Source organism: Crinia signifera, chromosome 5 (assembly GCF_055691185.1).
Source record: "Crinia signifera chromosome 5, ASM5569118v1, whole genome shotgun sequence".
Classification (NCBI taxonomy): domain Eukaryota; kingdom Metazoa; phylum Chordata; class Amphibia; order Anura; family Myobatrachidae; genus Crinia; species Crinia signifera.
In genome coordinates this window covers 330,553,423-330,579,588 of record NC_139221.1, presented here as the reverse complement: position 1 = coordinate 330,579,588, position 26,166 = coordinate 330,553,423, and the positions used below count along the sequence as shown (strand labels likewise).

General features: G+C 51.5%; 1 protein-coding gene across 18 annotated transcripts in view; it reads right to left on the bottom strand.

Annotated features, from left to right (window-relative positions):
* The window catches only part of PLEC (plectin), a 288,841-nt gene that overhangs the window by 138,730 nt on the left and 123,945 nt on the right, over nucleotides 1-26,166 (bottom strand). For 4 of the 18 annotated variants that reach the window (XM_083145004.1, XM_083145009.1, XM_083145006.1 and 1 more), the window contains exon 1: nucleotides 20,107-20,264. The exons of the other annotated variants lie outside the window; for them this stretch is intronic. In XM_083145004.1, coding sequence (XP_083001130.1) covers nucleotides 20,107-20,221 — 115 coding nt within the window. In that variant the 5' untranslated portion in view covers nucleotides 20,222-20,264. Of the gene's footprint in view, nucleotides 1-20,106; nucleotides 20,265-26,166 lie in introns of those variants that run through there. 18 annotated transcript variants of the gene reach the window in all.

Here is a 26,166-nt window from a genome sequence, read left to right as displayed (position 1 = left end):
GTTCCTCCAATGGACGTTCTCCACAGGTAGGTAGCCACACAGTAAGAAAATAATGAAATAAGACCAGAAAGAACAGGCCAGGGGCGATGCCACAAAGCCATTTCTTGGGCAGTATATAGTTCCTGTTAATGGACAAAGCCAGTAGGCGCACACAGGGTCACCCGTTCCCATGCTCACCTTGGTAATGCACCCTATCTTCACCCAAAGGTTTCTATTCACACAATACAGGGACCACTAGTTGATGTCTTGAACCCAGGTATTTCCAAAATATAGAATTTATTCCAACATAAAGATCCAAAACAGCAAAAAGTGATAAAATGATAAAACCAGATAGTATCCTCCTGTCCCCTGGAACCGACAGGGCCGCCTTAACTCACCCGGGCTGACAGAAAAGATGGAGGCTTAAAGCCTCGGTCCCAGGTAGTTGGATAAAACTCCTCATCCCAACGCGTTCCGGGACCAATTTTGTCCCATTTCAAAAACATCCATTGGATGGGAGAGGAACAACGCCATAACCTTTATTTAAGACAGCGCATCAATGGCCACTACTTCTCCTGTATTGTACATTGTCCTTCTTATTCCCCAAATCCCTCAGAGCCAAAAGGCCCTACTGAGGGACAGAAGGGGAGGTGGGTTCCCTTCGTCCGATAGAGTCTGTGACTTCTCTCCATCTTGCAGCTCGTGTTGTCCCAACGTCCCCTGGGTTTGACAAAGGGGGTGTGGATCATTAGGTCTACAACAAGTTAGTCGACACTATTAGGTCCACATGCAGAAAGGTCAACATGGGTCTAGGTCGACATGGGTCAAGGTCGACATGGGTCATTAGGTCAACACAAGCATTAGGTTGACATGGGCAAGGTGGACAGTCAAAAGGTGTACATGGCTTTTTTTAGTTTTTTAACCCGAATGCCATATGTTGGCTCAAAAATCAGTGAAAAACCCCATGTCGACCTTTTGACTGTCAACCTTGCCCATGTCGACCTAATGCTTGTGTTGACCTAATGACCCATGTCGACCTTGACCCATGTCGACCAAATGGTGTTGACCCAATGCTTGTCGACCTTCTTGTTGTAGACCAAATGACCGCATCCTGCCGAAGGGTCCCCTGTCGATGAGAGACCTCAGCTCTTCCCATGAGGAGAGAGCATCAGTACGCGGGGAGCAGTACGCCCATAAGGGTCATGCCTACAGCCCAATAAACATGACAAAAACACAAGTGACACATACATAAATAGGCCCCAGCCAGAAGGCCGGGGCAAGGGATGACCTCATAAGCTACGATAATGCCACTGACCACCCCAATGCCCACACGTGAGGGTCCCACCGAACACTAATCTGACAGAACATGTTTGTTGTTATAAAGCGGCAATCGCAAGTCCTCATGTTACCATGGTTACCAGCTCCTCCAGTGAGGTCAGACTCTATTACATCCCACATCTGGAGCAGACAGCATTAGACAGAGATGGCGGCTACGGAGCAGTATGAGATGGGCGTGAGCAAGGTGGCGGCTACAGAGTAGTATGACACGGGCGTAAGGAAGATGGCGTATACTGAGCAGTATGAGATAGGCATAAGAAAGGTGGCGGCTACGGAGCAGTATGAGATAGGTGTGAGCAAGATGGTGGCTACGGAGCAGTATGAGATAGGTGTGAGCAAGATGGTGGCTACGGAGCAGTATGAGATAGGCGTGAGCAAAATGGCGGCTACGGAGCAGTATGAGATGGGCGAGAGCAAGATGGCGGCTATGGAGCAGTATGAGATAGGCGTGAGCAAGATGGCGGCTACGGAGCCGTATGAGATGGGCGTAAGGAAGATGGCGGCTACGGAGCAGTATGAGATGGGAGTGAGCAAGATGGCGGCTATGGAGCAGTATGAGATGGGCGTGAGCAAGATGGCGGCTACGGAGCCGTATGAGATGGGCGTAAGGAAGATGGCGTATACTGAGCAGTATGAGATAGGAGTAAGAAAGGTGGCGGCTACGGAGCAGTATGAGATGGGCGTGAGCAAGATGGCGGCTACGGAGCCGTATGAGATGGGCGTAAGGAAGATGGCGGCTATGGAGCAGTATGAGATGGGCGTAAGAAAAACATAAATATGAAGGAAACGTCATCAGATTCCTGGGGCATAAACGTGCTGTTTATACACAATACAATAAGCACCATGTCGCCTGCAGTGACTGTAGTGCAGGGGTCACAAAAGAATATGCAGTTACCTGCTGAGGACATTCTGACACCGCCCCAGACAGGTATGTACCTCCCATTACGTTCCCATGGAAACCTGTCACTGACCAGAGCGGACAGTCAGGCTTCGGCCTAGCCCCAGGGAACAGTTACTGTATGTGACTAATACATACATCTAATACAATTAGATAGAAACAGCTTTGTGTAACCTCAGCCCCCATGTGTAGCCAAACCTGACCTACAGCCCCCTGACCCCCCCCCCCCCATCAGGGGCTTATTCACATGTCCCCACATACACCTGACAGCTTCACCAGGGAACCTATAGCAGGAAAAGCGAAAGATAACACGTTATCTGTATAAGAGGCGCATTACAGCAGCAGCAGCGAGTAGTGAGGGTGTTAGTCCCCTAATAACAGGTAACAAGGTGAAAGAAGGGGTGTGCTGCGCTATTAAATGTTCAAATATATAAAATAGCACAAAGTACAAGTGCGCATATATTACATATAGTATAATAATAACGATGCATAGTTTGGATATAAAGTACATGACATAAATAAAAGGTGCATTATATTTTGTTATTTAGTCACCCGTCACCTCTCATAAGGTAAAGTCCCGGTTTTAGAGCCAGCCGGTCCGAGGTGGTTAGAAAGGCTGAAGGTTTTTCAAGGAAAAAGCTGTAAATATGACAGTGAAACGCGTCGGGAGCAATCAGCTACTTCTTATCTTCCCCCATCACTATACCCAGTCCCCGATTGCCCTGCTACATTCTGCTACTGTGGCCCCACTGTGGGAAACACTCCAGGAGCTTCCTCCATTCATTTATTGACATGAAGGTATATTCTGCCTTGTACCCTCTCACCAGAGGAAGCCACCTGGCCATCAGCATCATATCAAGGTACCTGGACGCTTATATTTCACCATCTCGGACCGACTGACTCTGAAAACGGGACTTTACTTTATCAAAGGTGACGGGTGACTGTAATACACGATATAATGCACCTTTTATGTATGTCATATCGCCAAACATGCATCATTATTATTATACTTAATATATGTAATATATGTGCACTTAGGGTTCTCCGAGGACCCACATCAGCTCTCTCCTATAATGTACGGACCATACAGGGGTCTCGCAGGACCCACATCAGCTCTCTCCTATTTATTATTATTATAATTTTATTTATAAGGCGCCACAAGGGTTTTGCAGCGCCGTACAAAGGAACAGTACAGGGAGACAAAGCTTGGCATAACATTGAATAAATAACAAAAATACAGTACAAATAAAGAGCACCACAGATCAATACACATTACAGCTTGGATATAAGTAGTGAGGACTCAATCAACATACAACTAGAGGCTAGATGCCAATGATGGAGATGAGTATGAAGATGGTCACTGAGTTTTGGAGTATAGGAGAGCTGTGAGTGACATGTGAAGAGAAGTGGGCTTTCACAACAGGAGGGAAGAGGGCCCTACTCGGAGGAGCTTACAATCTAGTAGGAAGGGGAGACAGACAGATTACAAGAGGTGCAAGCGAGGGGGTGGTGGTTAGATAGCAGGATGTAAACAGGCAAGGGGTCGGAGAACCAGCTGGTTTATGCAGGGGAAGGGTACGCTTTGATGAATAGGTCAGTGTACGGACCATACAGTACGGACTATACAGGGGTCTCGCAGGACCCACATCAGCTCTCTCCTATAATGTTCAGACCATACAGGGGTCTCGCAGGACCCACATCAGCTCTCTCCTATAATGTACGGACCATACAGGGGTCTTGCAGGACCCATATAAGCTCTCATCTATAATGTACAGACCATACAGGGGTCTCCGAGGATCCGCTATCAGCTCTCTCCTATAATGTACAGACCATACAGGGGTCTCCGAGGATCCGCTATCAGCTCTCTCCTATAATGTACAGACCATATAGGGGTCTCCGAGGATCCGCTATCAGCTCTCTCCTATAATGTACAGACCATACAGGGGTCTCCGAGGATCCGATATCAGCTCTCTCCTATAATGTACAGACCATACAGGGGTCTCCGAGGATCCGCTATCAGCTCTCCTATAATGTACAGACCATACAGGGGTCTCCGAGGATCCGCTATCAGCTCTCTCCTATAATGTACGGACCATACAGGGGTCTCCGAGGATCCAATATCAGCTCTCTCCTATAATGTACAGATCATACAGGGGTCTCCGAGGATCCGCTATCAGCTCTCTCCTATAATGTACAGACCATACAGGGGTCCTGGAGGATCCGCTATCAGCTCTCTCCTATAATGTACGGACCATACAGGGGTCTCCGAGGATCCGATATCAGCTCTCTCCTACAATGTACGGACCATACAGGGGTCTACGAGGATCCGCTATCAGCTCTCCTATAATGTACAGACCATACAGGGGTCTCCGAGGATCCGCTATCAGCTCTCTCCTATAATGTACGGACCATACAGGGGTCTCCGAGGATCCGCTATCAGCTCTCTCCTAAAATGTACAGACCATACAGGGTTCTCAGAGGATCCGCTATCAGCTCTCTCCTATAATGTACAGACCATACAGGGGTTTCCGAGGATCCGATATCAGCTCTCTCCTATAATGTACAGACCATACAGGGGTCTCCGAGGATCCGATATCAGCTCTCTCCTATAATGTACAGACCATACAGGGGTCTCGCAGGACCCATATCAGCTCTCTCCTATAATGTACGGACCATACAGGGGTCTCGCAGGACCCATATCAGCTCTCATCTATAATGTACAGACCATACAGGGGTCTCCGAGGATCCGCTATCAGCTCTCTCCTATAATGTACAGACCATACAGGGGTCTCCGAGGATCCGCTATCAGCTCTCTCCTATAATGTACAGACCATATAGGGGTCTCCGAGGATCCGCTATCAGCTCTCTCCTATAATGTACAGACCATACAGGGGTCTCCGAGGATCCGATATCAGCTCTCTCCTATAATGTACAGACCATACAGGGGTCTCCGAGGATCCGCTATCAGCTCTCTCCTATAATGTACAGATCATACAGGGGTCTCCGAGGATCCGCTATCAGCTCTCTCCTATAATGTACAGACCATACAGGGGTCCTGGAGGATCCGCTATCAGCTCTCTCCTATAATGTACAGACCATACAGGGGTCTCCGAGGATCCGCTATCAGCTCTCCTATAATGTACAGACCATACAGGGGTCTCCGAGGATCCGCTATCAGCTCTCTCCTATAATGTACGGACCATACAGGGGTCTCCGAGGATCCGCTATCAGCTCTCTCCTATAATGTACAGACCATACAGGGTTCTCAGAGGATCCGCTATAAGCTCTCTCCTATAATGTACAGACCATACAGGGGTCTCCGAGGATCCGATATCAGCTCTCTCCTATAATGTACAGACCATACAGGGGTCTCCGAGGATCCGATATCAGCTCTCTCCTATAATGTACAGACCATACAGGGGTCTCGCAGGACCCATATCAGCTCTCTCCTATAATGTACGGACCATACAGGGGTCTCGCAGGACCCATATCAGCTCTCTCCTATAATGTACAGACCATACAGGGGTCTTGCAGGACCTATCACAAGACTTGCTGTAATGGAATCATGCTATACCCCATCCTGGGACCCCCGTAATGACGGCCTCTGCAGGCGCCAGTAGCGGTAATGAGCATGTCAGTATTTCCAGCTGTCTATAAGATCAGAAGCCGCTTTTCAGCCCAGGCTGCGGATAATCTGGGCTGAATCACACGGCGTCACTGGGACCAGGAACCCGCCACGTGGAAACTCTACCCGGGCATAGCGTGAGAAGGAGAGGGACCCGTTCCAACCACAGATTTACAGAGATGCCAGAGTGTACTGCAGCCCTATCCAGTCTACAGCGCAGCAGGGATTGTGTGATGCACCACAATCACAGACTACAGAGCAGCGGGGGATGTGTGACGCAGTGTGATGCACCACAATCACAGACTACAGAGCAGCGGGGGATGTGTGACGCAGTGTGATGCACCACAGACTACAGCACAGCGGGAGATGTGTGACGCAGTGTGACGCACCACAATCACAGTCTACAGCGCAGCGGGAGATGTGTGACGCAGTGTGATGCACCACAATCACAGACTACAGAGCAGCGGGGGATGTGTGACGCAGTGTGATGCACCACAGACTACAGCACAGCGGGAGATGTGTGACGCAGTGTGATGCACCACAATCACAGACTACAGAGCAGCGGGGGATGTGTGACGCAGTGTGATGCACCACAGACTACAGCACAGCGGGAGATGTGTGACGCAGTGTGATGCACCACAGACTACAGCACAGCGGGAGATGTGTGACGCAGTGTGATGCACCACAATCACAGACCACAGCGCAGCAGGGGATGTGTGACGTAGTGTGATGCACTACAGTTCAGCGGGGGATGTGTGACGCAGTGTGATACACCACAATCACAGACTACAGTGCAGTGGGGGGATGTATGACGCAGTGCAATGCACCACAGTCACAGTCTACAGCGCAGCGGGAGATGTGTGACGCAGTGTGATGCACCACAATCACAGACTACAGAGCAGCGGGGGATGTGTGACGCAGTGTGATGCACCACAGACTACAGCACAGCGGGAGATGTGTGATGCAGTGTAATGCACCACAATCACAGACTACAGCGCAGCAGGGGATGTGTGACGCAGTGTGATGCACCACAATCACAGACTACAGCGCAGCGGGGGATGTGTGACGCAGTGTGATGCACCACAATCACAGACTACAGAGCAGCGGGGGATGTGTGACGCAGTGTGATGCACCACAGACTACAGCACAGCGGGAGATGTGTGATGCAGTGTGATGCACCACAATCACAGACTACAGCGCAGCGGGGGATGTGTGACGCAGTGTGATGCACCACAATCACAGACTACAGCACAGCGGGAGATGTGTGATGCAGTGTGATGCACCACAATCACAGACTACAGCACAGCGGGAGATGTGTGACGCAGTGTGATGCACTACAGTTCAGCGGGGGATGTGTGACGCAGTGTGATACACCACAATCACAGACTACAGTGCAGTGGGGGATGTATGACGCAGTGCAATGCACCACAGTCACAGTCTACAGCGCAGCGGGGGGGGGGGTGACGCAGTGAGATACACCACAATCACAGACCACAGCGCAGCAGGGGATGTGTGTGTGTGACGCAGTGTGATGCACTACAGTTCAGCGGGGGATGTGTGACGCAGTGTGATACACCACAATCACAGACTACAGTGCAGTGGGGGATGTATGACGCAGTGCAATGCACCACAGTCACAGTCTACAGCGCAGCGGGGGGGGGGGGGGGGGGGGGGTGACGCAGTGAGATACACCACAATCACAGACTACAGAGCAGCAGGGGATGTGTGACGCAATGTGATACACCACAATCACAGACTACAGTGCAGTGGGGGATGTATGACGCAGTGAGATACACCACAGTCACTGACTACAGTGCAGTGGGGGATGTATGACGCAGTGAGATACACCACAGTCACTGACTACAGTGCAGTGGGGGATGTATGACGCAGTGAGATACACCACAATCACAGACTACAGTGCAGTGGGGGATGTATGACGCAGTGAGATACACCACAGTCACTGACTACAGAGTAGTGGGGGATGTGTGACGCAGTGAGATACACCACAGTCACTGACTACAGAGCAGCAGGGGATGTATGACGCAGTGTGATACACCACAGTCACCGACTACAGTGCAGTGGGGGATGTATGACGCAGTGAGATACACCACAGTCACTGACTACAGTGCAGTGGGGGATGTATGACGCAGTGAGATACACCACAGTCACTGACTACAGTGCAGTGGGGGATGTGTGACGCAGTGTGATACACCACAGTCACAGACTACAGAGCAGCGGCGGATGTGTGACGCAGTGTGATACACCACAATCACAGACTACAATGCAGTGGGGGATGTATGACGCAGTGCGATACACCACAGTCACTGACTACAGTGCAGTGGGGGATGTATGACGCAGTACGATGCACCACAATCACAGACTACAGCGCAGCAGGGGATGTGTGACGCAGTGAGATACACCACAGTCACTGACTACAGCGCAGCAGGGGATGTGTGACGCAGTGAGATACACCACAATCACAGACTACCGCGCAGTGGGGGATGTGTGACGCAGTGTGATACACCACAGTCACTGACTACAGAGCAGCGGGGGATGTGTGACGCAGTGTGATACACCACAATCACAGACTACAGAGCAGCGGGGGATGTGCAATGTAGAACCTGGAGACAGGTCCTGCTGCTTACTGACCACAGTGTACACCCCTCTTACAATATATGGAATAATATGTAAAAATAAATGCACAGCCTGACTCAGACACTTCTCAGTTTCCATAAGCTCTGCCAAATTGGCCTCCATCTGCCGTCTCCACCGGTCGTCCTGCCAGCGTGGGCACCGCCGGGGCCAGGGAACAGGGTGGGGCCCATTTCCTCAGTGGTTGGAGATGATTAAGAACAGAAAAATCCTCCAGTGAGTAATAGTAACGGCACGAGGCCTCTGTACCAATATTCCAATACCGTTACCAGAATCGTATGAATCAGCACTCCTGATATAAACAGTACAATGTACCAGCGCTCCTGATATATCCAGAACAATGTATCAGCGCTCCTCATATAACAAGAAAAATGTATCAGTGCTCCTGATATATCCAGAACAATGTATCAGCGCTCCTGATATATCCAGAACAATGTATCAGCGCTCCTCATATAAACAGTACAATGTACCAGCGCTCCTGATATAAACAGAACAATGTACCAGCGCTCCTGATATATCCAGAACAATGTATCAGCGCTCCTGATATATCCAGAACAATGTATAAGCGCTCCTGATATATCCAGAACAATGTATCAGCGCTCCTCATATAACAAGAAAAATGTATCAGTGCTCCTGATATATCCAGAACAATGTATCAGCGCTCCTCATATAACAAGAAAAATGTATCAGTGCTCCTGATATATCCAGAACAATGTATCAGCGCTCCTCATATAACAAGAAAAATGTATCAGTGCTCCTGATATATCCAGAACAATGTATCAGCGCTCCTGATATATCCAGAACAATGTATCAGTGCCTCTGTGGACATCCATGATTATAGAAAAGTCTATCAGTGTATACAGAATATAGTGGGTACAGTGGCCATGCAGGAGCGCCGGGTACAGTGGCCATGCAGGAGCGCCGGGTACAGTGGCCATGCAGGAGCGCCGGGTACAGAGGCCATGTAGGAGCGCCGGGTACAGAGGCCATGGAGGAGCATCGGGTACAATGGCCATGCAGGAAAACCAGGTACAGTGGCCATGCAGGAGTGCCAAGTACAGTGGCCATGCAGGAAAACCAGGTACAGTGGCCATGCGGGAGCGCCGGGTACAGTGGCCATGCAGGAGCGCCAAGTAGTGGCCATGCAGGAAAACCAGGTACAGTGGCCATGCAGGAGCGCCGGGTACAGTGGCCATGCAGGAGCGCCGGGTACAGCGGCCATGCAGGAGCGCCGGGTGCAGTGGCCATGCAGGAGCGCCGGGTACAATGGCCATGCAGGAGAACCGGGTACAGTGGCCATGCAGGCGCGCAGGGCCACACAGAGTGGGTACAGAGGCCATGCAGGAGCGCCGAGTACAGTGGCCATGCAGGAGCGCCGGGCCACACAGAGTGGGTACAGTGGCCATGCAGGAGTGCCGAGCCACACAGAGTGGGTACAGTGGCCATGCAGGAGTGCCGAGCCACACAGAGTGGGTACAGTGGCCATGCAGGAGTGCCAAGCCACACAGAGTGGGTACAGTGGCCATGCAGGAGCACCGAGTACAGTGGCCATGCAGGAGCGCCGGGCCACACAGAGTGGGTACAGTGGCCATGCAGGAGTGCCGAGCTACACAGAGTGGGTACAGTGGTCATGCAGGAGTGCCGAGCCACACAGAGTGGGTACAGTGGCCATGCAGGAGTGCCGAGCCACACAGAGTGGGTACAGTGGCCATGAGATATCTCTGTGTAGCCCGGGATACATGTAGAGGAAGACGAGTACTGTACACAATGTAACAGCACATTACAGCCTGCGTCAGCGCAGCACGTGGGCTCCAGACTCTGGCTCCTCTCCCACACGCAGTCTGTGGCTTTGCTGCTAAATGCCAAGAACACAATGCTGGCTGTGTAGCAGGATACAGCTGCAGACTAAACACAGGCGGCAGCGCTCTGCAGATCATCACATGTGGGATCCAGGTATACGCCATGTATACAGCCATACATCCAGCATGCTATAGATTGGAGGAGACTACATGATACACGTGATGGAAGCCGCGTTCTCAGACACCCACCCTCGTCACGCCAGTCACTCATTGCTGCTGTGTTTGTGATGTCTCCATGGTAACTACAGGGCTGCGATTACAGGGCAATATCTGGAAATCCCCCAAGAACAGAAACGCTATACCAACCAGACTGCTGGCTTCCTGTCACCCTTACCACAAGACTGCCAGCATGTATCACAGGGCCGTTAGACTGTAAGCTTCTAGGACAATGAGAAAGAACACTTGGGATGGCATCAGTCAGGTCTTCTGCCTCATCCGTGACATTCCCAGCGGCATCTGTCCCCCTGCCATCAGGTAGAACTGGCCATTTCCGCAGCTCTGGGCAGAGGCACCAGGCTGTTACCTAATTGGCTGGAGAGCACAAGACGCCGGATATAATGATTGTCTGTTGCTGACCCCTCCTATGCGGTGACCATTGCTGCTTACATCTGGGATCTGTAGACCAGAGGTTATAGCGGGCGAGCGCCATCTTCAGGTGGCATTAGCTTTGGGGGCAAGGTGGGAATAAGTAAACCTGACAGCATCACATTCCTTATAAAACCCTATAGGACAGGGGCGGCCAAACCTGTCCACAAGATCAACCAACAGTTCATGTGGTCTCAGGCAACCTGTGGATCTATAGTAGGAATGAGTGCAGCAGGTTTGTAAATGTGACAGTTAGTAATAACTGCACCTGTGCACCAGCTAGGGGGTCTGGGGAATGTGACAGTTAGTAATGACTGCACCTGTGATCAGCTAGGTGATCTGGGGAATGTGAGTTAGTAATGACTGCACCTGTGCACCAGCTAGGTGGTCTGGGGAATGTGACAGTTAGTAATGACTGCACCTGTGATCAGCTAGGTGATCTGGGGAATGTGAGTTAGTAATGACTGCACCTGTGATCAGCTAGGTGATCTGGGGAATGTGACAGTTAGTAATAACTGCACCTGTGCACCAGCTAGGGGGTCTGGGGAATGTGACAGTTAATAATGACTGCACCTGTGCACCAGCTAGGTGGTCTGGGGAATGTGACAGTTAGTAATGACTGCACCTGTGCACCAGCTAGGTGGTCTGGGGAATGTGACAGTTAGTAATGACTGCACCTGTGATCAGCTAGGTGATCTGGGGAATGTGAGTTAGTAATGACTGAACCTGTGATCAGCTAGGTGATCTGGGGAATGTGACAGTTAGTAATGACTGCACCTGTGATCAGCTAGGTGATCTGGGGAATGTGAGTTAGTAATGACTGCACCTGTGATCAGCTAGGTGATCTGGGGAATGTGACAGTTAGTAATGACTGCACCTGTGATCAGCTAGGTGATCTGGGGAATGTGACAGTTAGTAATGACTTACCACAAGACTGCCAGCATGTATCACAGGGCCGTTAGACTGTAAGCTTCTAGGACAATGATAAAGAACACTTGGGATGGCATCAGTCAGGTCTTCTGCCTCATCCGTGACATTCCCAGCGGCATCTGTCCCCCTGCCATCAGGTAGAACTGGCCATTTCCGCAGCTCTGGGCAGAGGCACCAGGCTGTTACCTAATTGGCTGGAGAGCACAAGACGCCGGATATAATGATTGGCTGTTGCTGACCCCTCCTATGCGGCGACCATTGCTGCTTACATCTGGGATCTGTAGACCAGAGGTTATAGCGGGCGAGCGCCATCTTCAGGTGGCATTAGCTTTGGGGGCAAGGTGGGAATAAGTAAACCTGACAGCATCACATTCCTTATAGAACCCTATAGGACAGGGGCGGCCAAACCTGTCCTCAAGATCAACCAACAGTTCATGTGGTCTCAGGCAACCTGTGGATCTATAGTAGGAATGAGTGCAGCAGGTTTGTAAATGTGACAGTTAGTAATAACTGCACCTGTGCACCAGCTAGGGGGTCTGGGGAATGTGACAGTTAGTAATGACTGCACCTGTGATCAGCTAGGTGATCTGGGGAATGTGAGTTAGTAATGACTGCACCTGTGCACCAGCTAGGTGGTCTGGGGAATGTGACAGTTAGTAATGACTGCACCTGTGATCAGCTAGGTGATCTGGGGAATGTGAGTTAGTAATGACTGCACCTGTGATCAGCTAGGTGATCTGGGGAATGTGACAGTTAGTAATAACTGCACCTGTGCACCAGCTAGGGGGTCTGGGGAATGTGACAGTTAATAATGACTGCACCTGTGCACCAGCTAGGTGGTCTGGGGAATGTGACAGTTAGTAATGACTGCACCTGTGCACCAGCTAGGTGGTCTGGGGAATGTGACAGTTAGTAATGACTGCACCTGTGATCAGCTAGGTGATCTGGGGAATGTGAGTTAGTAATGACTGCACCTGTGATCAGCTAGGTGATCTGGGGAATGTGACAGTTAGTAATGACTGCACCTGTGATCAGCTAGGTGATCTGGGGAATGTGACAGTAATGACTGCACCTGTGATCAGCTAGGTGATCTGGGGAATGTGACAGTTAGTAATGACTGTACCTGTGATCAGCTAGGTGAGCTGGGGAATGTGACAGTTAGTAATGACTACAGCTGTGCACCAGCTAGGTGAGCTGGGGAATGTGACAGTTAGTAATGACTGCACCTGTGATCAGCTAGGTGATCTGGGGAATGTGACAGTTAGTAATGACTGCACCTGTGACCACCTAGGTGATCTGGAGAACATGGACGGTTGTTAGATCTCGAGGACCGGTTTGGCCACCCCTGCTATAGGAGATTACATAAGGGAGTTCCATCACAATACGTATATCATGTATCACATACAGGTGAGAAACCAGACGCGGTCACCATATCCCTGCACAGCTGTCGCCGAGCGGCCCCTGAGCTGTCGCCGAGCTGTCGCTAGGGTCCGGTTACTGGGACGTGCCCGGCTGTTGTTATACATGTTACATATACAGCACAGGACTAGGATGTATTTCCTATGGGTATGAATCATTAGGTCGATGGGCCTTAGGTTGACACGTGAAAAAGGTTGACATGGCTTTCGGTCTACATTGTCAAAAGGTCGACACAAGCATTAGGTTGACATTTAGAAGGTCATCAGTCCAAAGGTCCACATGGGTCTTTCACTTTTTTTGCCCCAAATGTCGAAATCGACACTGAAAAAGTGCTTGCTACACTATTATCTTCTCCCTCCACGCCCCATGGATGGTAGGGCATGATACACCCTCCTGTCGGCACATGTGGGTTAAAAAAAATGTGAAAACCCCATGTCGACCTTTTCACTGTCAACCTTCCCAATGTCGACCTAGGCCTGCCGACCTACTGACCGCATACTATTCCCTATCACGCATGTACTAGCAGTAGTCACTGTATAGATTGACATGGTTAGCCACACCCCTTCTGGAGACTGGCCACACCCACATTAGCCTGGTGGGCCCTCCTTGTCCCTGTCTGACACTGGCTGCGCGGACCCCCAGTGTGTCGCACATTCCCCGGCCTGGCTCTCCAGCAGCGCTCGCTCGCAGGGAACCCGGGGACGCGCAGGAGGGCGGGACGGGAATTTCTGCTGATACATTGTAGCAATAAAAATCGTTATCAGTAGCAGCTGGCAGAACTCAGAGCGTTTTCCTGTAAGTGACGACAGCGCCAACATTAACCCTTCCCCAGCCAATACCTTATTATGTGTCCCCTTCCCTGCATTACTGACCCCCAACCGCCCCCACACACATCAGAGACGGCGGCGTTCTGAGAAAGTCCTGCGTCACTGCAGTCACACGGCCCAGGAGATCCCCCCCCCCCCCCAGCTGCTATGGAACTACAAATCCAAGCATGCCCTAATAGCAAAACTGCGGCATGGCATCACCTGGGGTAGCAGGATGCATTGGGGGTAAATAAATCGCTTTAATGGCAGTGATCGTACTATGGGAATAAGCGGTCACAATAAGAGATATATATAATGATTATCCTTAAATCACCCTGTATAACAGATACACAGGAACATGTATGTGCGCCGTCTGTCTCCTGTAATGCAGAGAATGCAGCCAGGAGCCCGGTCAGGTGCACGCTGCAGGGCCCTCCGCCCTGGGGGACACTCCTGTACTCTCTCTGTAATACCATAGTACAGGTATGTCACCATCAGTGCTAGCTATAACACTGGCCCTTCCCTCCCACTCCCTGGCACTGTGCCCCAGACAAACCGGTATGGGCACCATTCCTAGGCAGCGTGGTCTCAGGAGAAGCCAGTACTGGTGGTGGGTGGGACATGCTGCCTGTGAGCGCGCTCAGGAGGGGGAGGCTGGTACCACTCGGAGCAACGCCCAGAGGCCTAGGTATGGGCAAAGCAGCTCCGTCTGTAGCTGGGTGAGTCATGGGTGCACCTGCTGCTGCAACGATGATGGGCACGATTAAATGCTGGTCATGGAGGCTGGGCATAGGGAAATGCTGGTCATGGAGGCTGGACACGAGGAAATGCTGGGCATGGAGGATGGGCATGAGGAAATGCTGGGCATAGAGGCTGGGCATAGGGAAATGCTGGGCATGGAGGCTGGGCATAGGGAAATGCTGGTCATGGAGGCTGGGCACGAGGAAATGCTGGGCATGAGGAAATGCTGGGCATGGAGGCTGGGAATAGGAAAATGCTGGGCATGGAGGCTGGGCATAGGGAAATGCTGGGCATGGAGGCTGGGCATAGGGAAATGCTGGGCATGGAGGCTGGGCATAGGGAAATGCTGGGCATGGAGACTGGGCATAGGGAAATGCTGGGCATGGAGGCTGGGCATAGGGAAATGCTGGGCATGGAGGCTGGGCATAGGGAAATGCTGGGCATGGAGGCTGGGCATAGGGAAATGCTGGGCATAGGGAAATGCTGGGCATGAGGCTGGGCATAGGAAAATGCTGGGCATGGAGGCTGGGCATAGGGAAATGCTGGGCATAGGGAAATGCTGGGCATAGAGGCTGGCTCCTTGCTCCTAATATAACTGGCTGTGGCATCTAGATAAGTTTAGATATTTAAGGAGAGGTTGGCTGTGGCCCCTAGGTGAGTGCTTGAAGTAAGGAAAGGTTGGCTGTGGCCCCTAGGTGAGTGCGTGGAGTAAGGCTGGCTGTGGCCCCTAAGTGAGTGCTTGGGGTAAGGAGAGGTTGGCTGTGGCCCAGAGGTGAGTGCATGAAATAAGTCTGGCTGTGGCCCCTAGGTGAGTGTTTGGAGTAAAGATGAGGCTCGCTGTGGCCCCTAGGTGAGTGCCTGGGGAAAGGGGAGGCTGGCTGTGGCCCCTAGGTGAGTTCATGGAGTAAAGGGGAGGCTGGCTGTGGCCCCTGGGTGAGTGCATGGAGTAAAGATGAGGCTGGCTTTGGCCCTGGGTGAGTGCCTGGGGAAAGGGGAGGCTGGCTGTGGCCCCTAGGTTAATGCAAGGTGAGGCTGTCTGGCCCCTAGGTGAGTGCATGGAGTAACGGTGAGGCTGGCTGTGGCCCCTAGGTGAGTTGGTACATGTGACCAGCGACACTAAGCCCAGCCCTCCTTAGTACAGGTGAGTTTGCATGCGACAGGTGAGAGGGTGGAGTTGGCAGCAAATCAATCAGCACCCGGCACCTTCTGGGGAAAGGAGGAGCGCCGCTTATCCCCCCCCCCCCTGGCACTGGGAGCTCATCTCTGTTTGTCTTGTTATTATGTAAATAATTGAGGACGCCAGCGCTCGCCGCCTCCCTCAGAATAGATTCCTGTGACCTTGACAAAGATCTTAGAAGTGAGTGCAGCAACAAAGTACAGTTCTAGTCTAGTGCAAAGAGACACAAGCGGAGGTGCGAGTGTTGGCCGACGTACAATCACCTCACTATAGGATCACCCCAGCTAAGCGTGTAGGCCCAGGACCTGCGTGGCACAACTCTGTGCTGTTCCCGGGCTTCCCACGTACAAGCACCTCACTATAGGATCACCCCAGCTAAGCGTGTAGGCCCAGGACCTGCGTGGCACAACTCTGTGCTGTTCCCGGGCTTCCCACGTACAAGCACCTCACTATAGGATCACCCCAGCTAAGCGTGTAGGCCTAGGACCTGCGTGGCACAACTCTGTGCTGTTCCCGGGCTTCCCACGTACAAGCACCTCACTATAGGATCACCCCAGCTAAGCGTGTAGGCCCAGGACCTGCGTGGCACAACTCTGTGCTGTTCCCGGGCTTCCCACGTACAAGCACCTCACTATAGGATCACCCCAGCTAAGCGTGTAGGCCTAGGACCTGCGTGGCACAGCTCTGTGCTGTTCCCGGGCTTCCCACGTACAATCACCTCACTATAGGATCACCCCAGCTAAGCGTGTAGGCCTAGGACCTGCGTGGCACAACTCTGTGCTGTTCCCGGGCTTCCCACGTACAATCACCTCACTATAGGATCACCCCAGCTAAGCGTGTAGGCCTAGGACCTGCGTGGCACAGCTCTGTGCTGTTCCCGGGCTTCCCACGTACAATCACCTCACTATAGGATCACCCCAGCTAAGCGTGTAGGCCCAGGACCTGCGTGGCACAACTCTGTGCTGTTCCCGGGCTTCCCACGTACAAGCACCTCACTATAGGATCACCCCAGCTTAGCGTGTAGGCCCAGGACCTGCGTGGCACAACTCTGTACTGTTCCAAGGGCTTCCCACGTACAAGCACCTCACTATAGGATCACCCCAGCTAAGCGTGTAGGCCTAGGACCTGCGTGGCACAACTCTGTGCTGTTCCCGGGCTTCCCACTTACAAGCACCTCACTATAGGATCACCCCAGCTAAGCGTGTAGGCCCAGGACCTGCGTGGCACATCTCTGTGCTGTTCCCGGGCTTCCCACGTACAAGCACCTCACTATAGGATCACCCCAGCTTAGCGTGTAGGCCCAGGACCTGCGTGGCACAGCTCTGTACTGTTCCTGGGCTTCCCATACTGTGGCAGATACATACAGCCCAAGGATTCCTTCAGCAACACTCGGAACAGGCAAGGGTCGGGGTAGGAAGCTTGACAGAGGGATCGGCCTGATCTTCCTGCCCATTAGGTTCACATCAGCTCCTGACGGACTCCTCTGTCTATGTCTGAGCTTTCTGCCCCTTCACTGTAATGTGGAACAATATGAAGTGGAGGCACTATGTGGTATAATATGAACTGGGGGCAGCACTGTAATGTGGCATAATATGAAGTGGAGGTACTATAGTGTGGTATAATATGAACTGGGGGCAGCACTGTAATGTGGCATAATATGAAGTGGAGGCACTATGTGGTATAATATGAACTGGGGGCAGCACTGTAATGTGGCATAATATGAAGTGGAGGTACTATAGTGTGGTATAATATGAACTGGGGGCAGCACTGTAATGTGGCATAATATGAAGTGGAGGCACTATGTGGTATAATATGAACTGGGGGCAGCACTGTAATGTGGCATAATATCAAGTGGAGGAACTATGTGGTATAATATGAACTTGGGGCAGCACTGTAATGTGGCATAATATGAAGTGGAGGTACTATATTGTGGTATAATATGAACTTGGGGCAGCACTGTAATGTGGCATAATATGATATAATATGAACTTGGGGCAGCACTGTAATGTGGCATAATATGAAGTGGAGGTACTATATTGTGGTATAATATGAACTGGGGCAGCACTGTAATGTGGCATAATATGATATAATATGAACTGGGGGCAGCACTGTAATGTGGCATAATATCAAGTGGAGGAACTATGTGGTATAATATGAACTGGGGGCAGCACTGTAATGTGGCATAATATGAAGTGAAAGGTGATGGCAGGGAAGGGGTTAAGCACAGAATACCGGGAGCTGACACATCAGGCACTGGCAGGGAAGGGGTTACTGCAGGGTATACAGGGAGCTGACACATCGGGTGTCGGCAGGGAAGGGGTTACTGCAGGGTATACTACAGGGAGCTGACACATCGGGTGCCGGCAGGGAAGGGGTTACTGCAGGGTATACTACAGGGAGCTGACACATCGGGTGCTGGCAGGGAAGGGGTTACTGCAGGGTATACTACAGGGAGCCGACACATCGGGTGCTGGCAGGGAAGGGGTTACTGCAGGGTATACTACAGGGAGCTGACACATCGGGTGCCGGCAGGGAAGGGGTTACTGCAGGGTATACTACAGGGAGCCGACACATCGGGTGCTGGCAGGGAAGGGGTTACTGCAGGGTATACAGGGAGCTGACACATCGGGTGCCGGCGGGGAAGGGGTTACTGCAGGGGTATACAGGGAGCTGACACATCGGGTGCTGGCAGGGAAGGGGTTACTGCAGGGGTATACAGGGAGCTGACACATCGGGTGCCGGCAGGGAAGGGGTTACTGCAGGGTATACAGGGAGCTGACACATCAGGTGCCGGCAGGGAAGGGGTTACTGCAGGGTATACAGGGAGCTGACACATCAGGCACTGGCAGGGAAGGGGTTACTGCAGGGTATACAGGGAGCTGACACATCAGGTGCCGGCAGGGAAGGGGTTACTGCAGGGTATACTACAGGGAGCTGACACATCGGGTGCTGGCAGGGAAGGGGTTACTGCAGGGTATACAGGGAGCTGACACATCGGGTGCTGGCAGGGAAGGGGTTACTGCAGGGTATACAGGGAGCTGACACATCGGGTGCCGGCAGGGAAGGGGTTACTGCAGGTTATACTACAGGGAGCTGACACATCGGGTGCTGGCAGGGAAGGGGTTACTGCAGGGTATACAGGGAGCTGACACATCGGGTGCCGGCGGGGAAGGGGTTACTGCAGGGTATACAGGGAGCTGACACATCGGGTGCTGGCAGGGAAGGGGTTACTGCAGGGTATACAGGGAGCTGAAATCAGGTGCCGGCAGGGAAGGGGTTACTGCAGGGTATACTACAGGGAACTGATACATCGGGTGCCGGCGGGGAAGGGGTTAAGCACACATGTGTTTCTGTTTACGTGACACGCCCCCTCCCAGTGTAACCCCTTACTACCCACACGGTACAGACAGACCACCCCGGCACCAGCAGAGGGCAGGAGATACTCGGCATCACTCTATCCTGGGTAAGTGACTGGCAGATCCATCCTCAGCAGCAGGACCAGCACAGATCCCCAGCAGCAGGACCAGCAGGAGATCCCCAGCAGCAGGACCAGCAGGAGATCCCCAGCAGCAGGACCAGCAGGAGATCCCCAGCATCAGGACCAGCACAGATCCCCAGCAGCAGGACCAGCAGGAAATCCCCAGCAGCAGGACCAGCAGGAGATCCCCAGCAGCAGATCCCCAGCAGCAGGACCAGCAGGAGATCCCCAGCAGCAGGACCAGCAGGAGATCCCCAGCAGCAGGACCAGCAGGAGATCCCCAGCAGCAGGACCAGCACAGATCCCCAGCAGCAGGACCAGCAGGAGATCCCCAGCAGCAGGACCAGCACAGATCCCCAGCAGCAGGACCAGTAGGAGATCCCCAGCAGCAGGACCAGTAGGAGATCCCCAGCAGCAGGACCAGTAGGAGATCCCCAGCAGCAGGACCAGTAGAAGATCCCCAGCAGCAGGACCAGCACAGATCCCCAGCAGCAGGACCAGCAGGAGATCCCCAGCAGCAGGACCAGCACAGATCCCCAGCAGCAGGACCAGCACATATCCCCAGCAGCAGCGAGAGGGTTACCCTGCCTCCACCCCCGGGCACACCCCCACCTCTTACCCTCAGTGTCCTGCAGAGCTCTGCGCCTCTTCCTCCAGTGCCAGACCACCACCAGGGTGACTATGTGGCCGGCCACCACCAGCGTGGGGAACAGACCGGGGCTGGGCTGGCTCATGCCCGGAGGAGAGGTGCCAGTCCCGGTGTCTGCGACGTGACAATCACTCTCAGCTGTTCTCCTCCTCCCCTGCAGCTCTGCCCTCCCTGCACTGCAGATCCACCCTCAGCTGATGTGTCCGGCGCTCTGCACTGCAGATCCTCCCCGGGCTGCTGGCTGATGTGCGCAGCGCTCTGCACTGCAGATCCTCCCCGGACTGCCTGCTGATGTGTACAGCGCTCTGCTTCCCCTGCTCTGCACTGCAGATCCTCCCGGGGCTGCCGGCTGATGTGTACAGCGCTCTGCGGTCTCCTGCCCTCTACTCTGTCCTGTCTCAGACATCTCCCTCCTCTCTCTACCCAGGAATCCAGTCTGTCATCTAAAAATAAACTTTTCTTTGTTAAAACTTTTTAAAGTCTTATAAAACTCTACCCCGGGCTAGGGATGGCCATCGACCATCGATGATTCGAAATCATCGATGGTTCATGGCCGATGTCGAATACTTTTGCCATCGATGGGGGAGAACCAGATGGTTTCCCTCCATCGATGGAACAGCAAAACGATGTTTTGCTTTTTTTTTCTTCTTCAAAGTGCCGGGACACGGAGCATAGCTCCGCCCCCCGACACCCGCGAAGCCCCGCCCCTCGTGTTTTGATTGGACCGAAGGCCAATCAATCAAACACAATGGATGACCATCGATATGTAAAAATATCGATGGTCATCCATTGCATAGTTTAGCACTATCGATGGCCAGTTACAGAATTGCCATCGATGGCAACCATCAATGGCAATGGCAACCCCGGGCTATAACCGCTGGGTGCTGGGCATATGGGCACTGCCACTCACATGCCACATAATACCCCCCCCCCCCCCCCGCTATAACTGCAGGGTGCTGGGCATAGGCACAGCCACTCACATGCCACATAATAACCCCCCGTGCTATAACTGCAGGGTGCTGGGCATGGGCACATGGGCACTGCCCCTTATATGCCACATAATAGCCCCCATGGGCTATAACTGCAGGGTGCTGGGCATGGGCACATGGGCGCTGCCACTCACATGCCAAATAATAACAAACCCTTCCCCCCCCCCCCCCCCCCCCCGGTCTATGGGCACATGGGAGCTGCCACACACATGCAGCATAATGACTCTCCCCCCAGTGCTATAACCGCAGGGTGCTAGACATGGGCACACATGTAACACGCATAGTGATAAAGGCAACACCATCTCTAAAGTGACATTTTAATGTCCTTGGGACAGCAACTCCAAAAGAAGGTTACACCTGTTCTCATCACAGTCACTGCCAGTGACACACAAAGCCCTCAGCTGCTCCTCCAACCCAATGTCACATTCATCACACTGCCATTACTCTCCTCAATGTGACATCACACTGCCATTACTCTCCTCACTGTGACATCACACTGACATTACTCTCCTCACTGTGACATCACACTGCCATTACTCTCCTCACTGTGACATCACTGCCATTACTCTCCTCACTGTGACATCACACTGCCATTACTCTCCTCACTGTGACATCACACTGCCATTACTCTTCTCACTGTGACATCACACTGCCATTACTCTCCTCACTGTGACATCACACTGCCATTACTCTCCTCACTGTGACATCACTGCCATTACTCTCCTCAATGTGACATCACCCTGACATTACTCTCCTCACTGTGACATCACACTGCCATTACTCTCCTCACTGTGACATCACACTGCCATTACTCTCCTCACTGTGACATCACTGCCATCACTCTCCTCACTGTGACATCACTGCCATTACTCTCTTCACTGTGACATCACCCTAAAGCTGGCCATACATCAGAAAGATCGATCTTAAGATCGATTGCGCTCCTGATTGTGTACAATTTCCCTTGAAATCCCCGGCAGTCCTTGGTGGTTTTTGGACACACAATCTACTCACAATCCATCATACAATCAGTCATACAATCCATCTGCTGCATGATTGTGTACACAAGATGTGCACACAATCTGCATACAATCCATCTTACAATCAATTGAGATTGTATGATTGGGTACAATATCTTTCTGATGTATGGCCACCTTAACATTACTCTCCTCACTGTGACATCACACTGCCATTACTCTCCTCACTGTGACATCACTGCCATTACTCTCCTCACTGTGACATCACACTGCCATTACTCTTCTCACTGTGACATCACACTGCCATTACTCTCCTCACTGTGACATCACTGCCATCACTCTCCTCACTGTGACATCACTGCCATTACTCTCTTCACTGTGACATCACCCTTACATTACTCTCCTCACTGTGACATCACACTGCCATTACTCTCCTCACTGTGACATCACTGCCATTACTCTCCTCACTGTAAAATCACTGCCATTACTCTCCTCACTGATATCACTGCCATTACTCTCCTCACTGTGACATCACACTGCCATTACTCTGCTCACTGTGACATCAATGCCATTACTCTCCTCACTGTGACATCACACTGCCATTACTCTGCTCACTGTGACATCACACTGCCTTTAGTCTCCTCACTGACATCACTATCATTAATCTACTCATTGTGACATCACTGCGTTTACTCTCCTCACTGTGACATCACACTGCCATTACTCTGCTCATTGTGACATCACTGCCATTACTCTCCTCACTGTGACATCACCCTAACATTACTCTCGTCACTGTGACATCACACTGCCATTACTCTCCTCACTGACATCACTATCATTAATCTACTCATTGTGACATCACTGCCATTGCTCTCCTCACTGTGACATCACACTGTCATTACTCCCCTAACTATGACATCACACTGCCATTACTCTCCTCACTGTGACATCACACTGCCATTACTCTGCTCACTGTGACATCACCCTAACATTACTCTCCTCACTGTGACATCACACTGCCATTACTCTCCTCACTGACATCCCTATCATTAATCTACTCATTGTGACATCATTGCCATTACTCTCCTAACTGTGACATCACACTGCCATTACTCTCCTCACTGTAAAATCACACTGCCATTACTCTCCTCACTGACATCACTATCATTAATATACTCATTGTGACATCACTGCCATTACTCTCCTCACTGTGACATCACACTGCCATTACTCTGCTCACTGTGACATCACTGCCATTACTCTCCTCACTGTGATATCACTGCCATTACTCTCCTCACAGTGACATCACCCTAACCTAACATTACTCTCCTCACTGTGACATCACACTGCCATTACTCTGCTCACTGTGACATCACACTGCCATTACTCTGCTCACTGTGACATCACTGCCATTACTCTCCTCACTGTGACATCACTGCCATTACTCTCCTCACTGTGACATCACTCTAACATTACTCTCCTCACTGTGACATCACAGTGCCATCACTCTCCTCACTGACATCACTATCATGAAACTACTCATTGTGACATCACTGCCATTACTCTCCTGACTGTGACATCACACTGCCATTACTCTGCTCACTGTGACATCACTGCCATTACTCTGCTCAGTGACATCACTGCCATTACTCTGCTCACTGTGACATCACTGCCATTACTCTCCTCACTGTGACATCACTGCCATTATTCTGCTCATTGTGACATCACTGCCATTACTCTCCACACCATGAAACTGCCATTACTCTCCTCACTGTGACATCACACTGCCATTACTCTCCTCACTGACATCACTATCATTAACCTACTCATTGTGACATCACTGCCATTGCTCTCCTCACTGTGACATCACACTGTCATTACTCCCCTAACTATGACATCACACTGCCATTACTCTCCTCACTGTGACATCACACTGCCATTACTCTGCTCACTGTGACATCACCCTAACATTACTCTCCTCACTGTGACATCACACTGCCATTACTCTCCTCACTGACATCCCTATCATTAATCTACTCATTGTGACATCATTGCCATTACTCTCCTAACTGTGACATCACACTGCCTTTACTCTCCTCACTGTGACATCACACTGCCATTACTCTGCTCACTGTGAAATCACACTGCCATTACTCTCCTCACTGACATCACTATCATTAATATACTCATTGTGACATCACTGCCATTACTCTCCTCACTGTGACATCACACTGCCATTACTCTGCTCACTGTGACATCACTGCCATTACTCTCCTCACTGTGACATCACTGCCATTACTCTCCTCACTGTGACATCACCCTAACCTAACATTACTCTCCTCACTGTGACATCACACTGCCATTACTCTGCTCACTGTGACATCACTGCCATTACTCTCCTCACTGTGACATCACTGCCATTACTCTCCTCACTGTGACATTACCCTAACCTAACATTACTCTCCTCACTGTGACATCACTGCCATTACTCTCCTGACTGTGACATCACACTGCCATTACTCTGCTCACTGTGACATCACACTGCCATTACTCTGCTCAGTGACATCACTGCCATTACTCTGCTCACTGTGACATCACTGCCATTACTCTCCTCACTGTGACATCACTGCCATTATTCTGCTCATTGTGACATCACTGCCATTACTCTCCACACCATGAAACTGCCATTACTCTCCTAACTGTGACATCACACTGTCATTACTCGACTCACTGTGACATCACACTGCCATTACTCTGCTCACTGTGACATCACACTGCCATTACTCTGCTCACTGTGACCTCACTGCCATTACTCTGCTCAGTGACATCACTGCCATTACTCTGCTCACTGTGACATCACTGCCATTACTCTCCTCACTGTGACATCACTGCCATTATTCTGCTCATTGTGACATCACTGCCATTACTCTCCACACCGTGAAACTGCCATTACTCTCCTAACTGTGACATCACACTGCCATTACTCGGCTCACTGTGACATCACACTGCCATTACTCGGCTCACTGTGACATCACACTGCCATTACTCGGCTCACTGTGACATCACTGCCATTACTCTCCTCACTGTGACATTACTGCCATTACTCTGCTCACTGTGACATCACTGCCATTACTCTCCTCACTGTGACATCACTGCCATTACTCTGCTCATTGTGACATCACTGCCATTACTCTCCTCACTGTGACATCACTGCCATTACTCTGCTCATTGTGACATCACTGCCATTACTCTCCACACCGTGAAACTGCCATTACTCTCTCCTCTCCAAACTGTGTAGATTTGTATTTTTGCAGGAACATTGGGGTTCTGAAATGCACGTACTTATCCTCATGTGAGAGTTCTCTGCAGAATGTGAGTCACAGTCACACGAATGCGTCACTTATTTCCTGTGTATTACTCTTTCTGTTTAACCCTTGCTCTGCGCGCACAGCCTGTGTGATTGGGCACATGGTGGAGGCAGGTGTTGGCAGAGCTTCGTGGCGATAACATTGTATATTTACAGTGCACTAAGCGCAGGGATAATGGCAGCAGCGTGACACTATGTACCACAGGGGGCTGTGCCTTTGGTGACTCTACATGCCATTGCAATGCGCCATTCTCACATCAGCGCAATAAGACCAGACCCCAGCCTGTCACAGACACGTGCTGCAAGACGCATGAGCTGGGAGGATTATGGGAATGATTCGCTCCCACATGGGGGATCAATGTTTTCAGTCTGCGCATGCATCGAGTCAGTGCGGGCGGGGGTCATGGGGTGGCGGAGTGGGGCTGCGCACATGTGTTCCCATGAAAGCGCTGGGTGTTACCATGGTAATTCGGCAATGACGCGGGCAGCTGACATCTTCCTGTACAGGGAGCCTGCAGATATATGAGACCAGAGAGTGTCTGAGATCTGCGTACAATGGAAATGACCATCCAATGATTTCCTCCGCGCACGCAGGATGAGCATGGATTCGCATGCGTGCGGGAATATTCAGCGTGCGGGGCAGCCATTCCTGCGGGCGCAATAAAAAAGACACGCAAAGCTGCGAATATTGCGTGTCAAC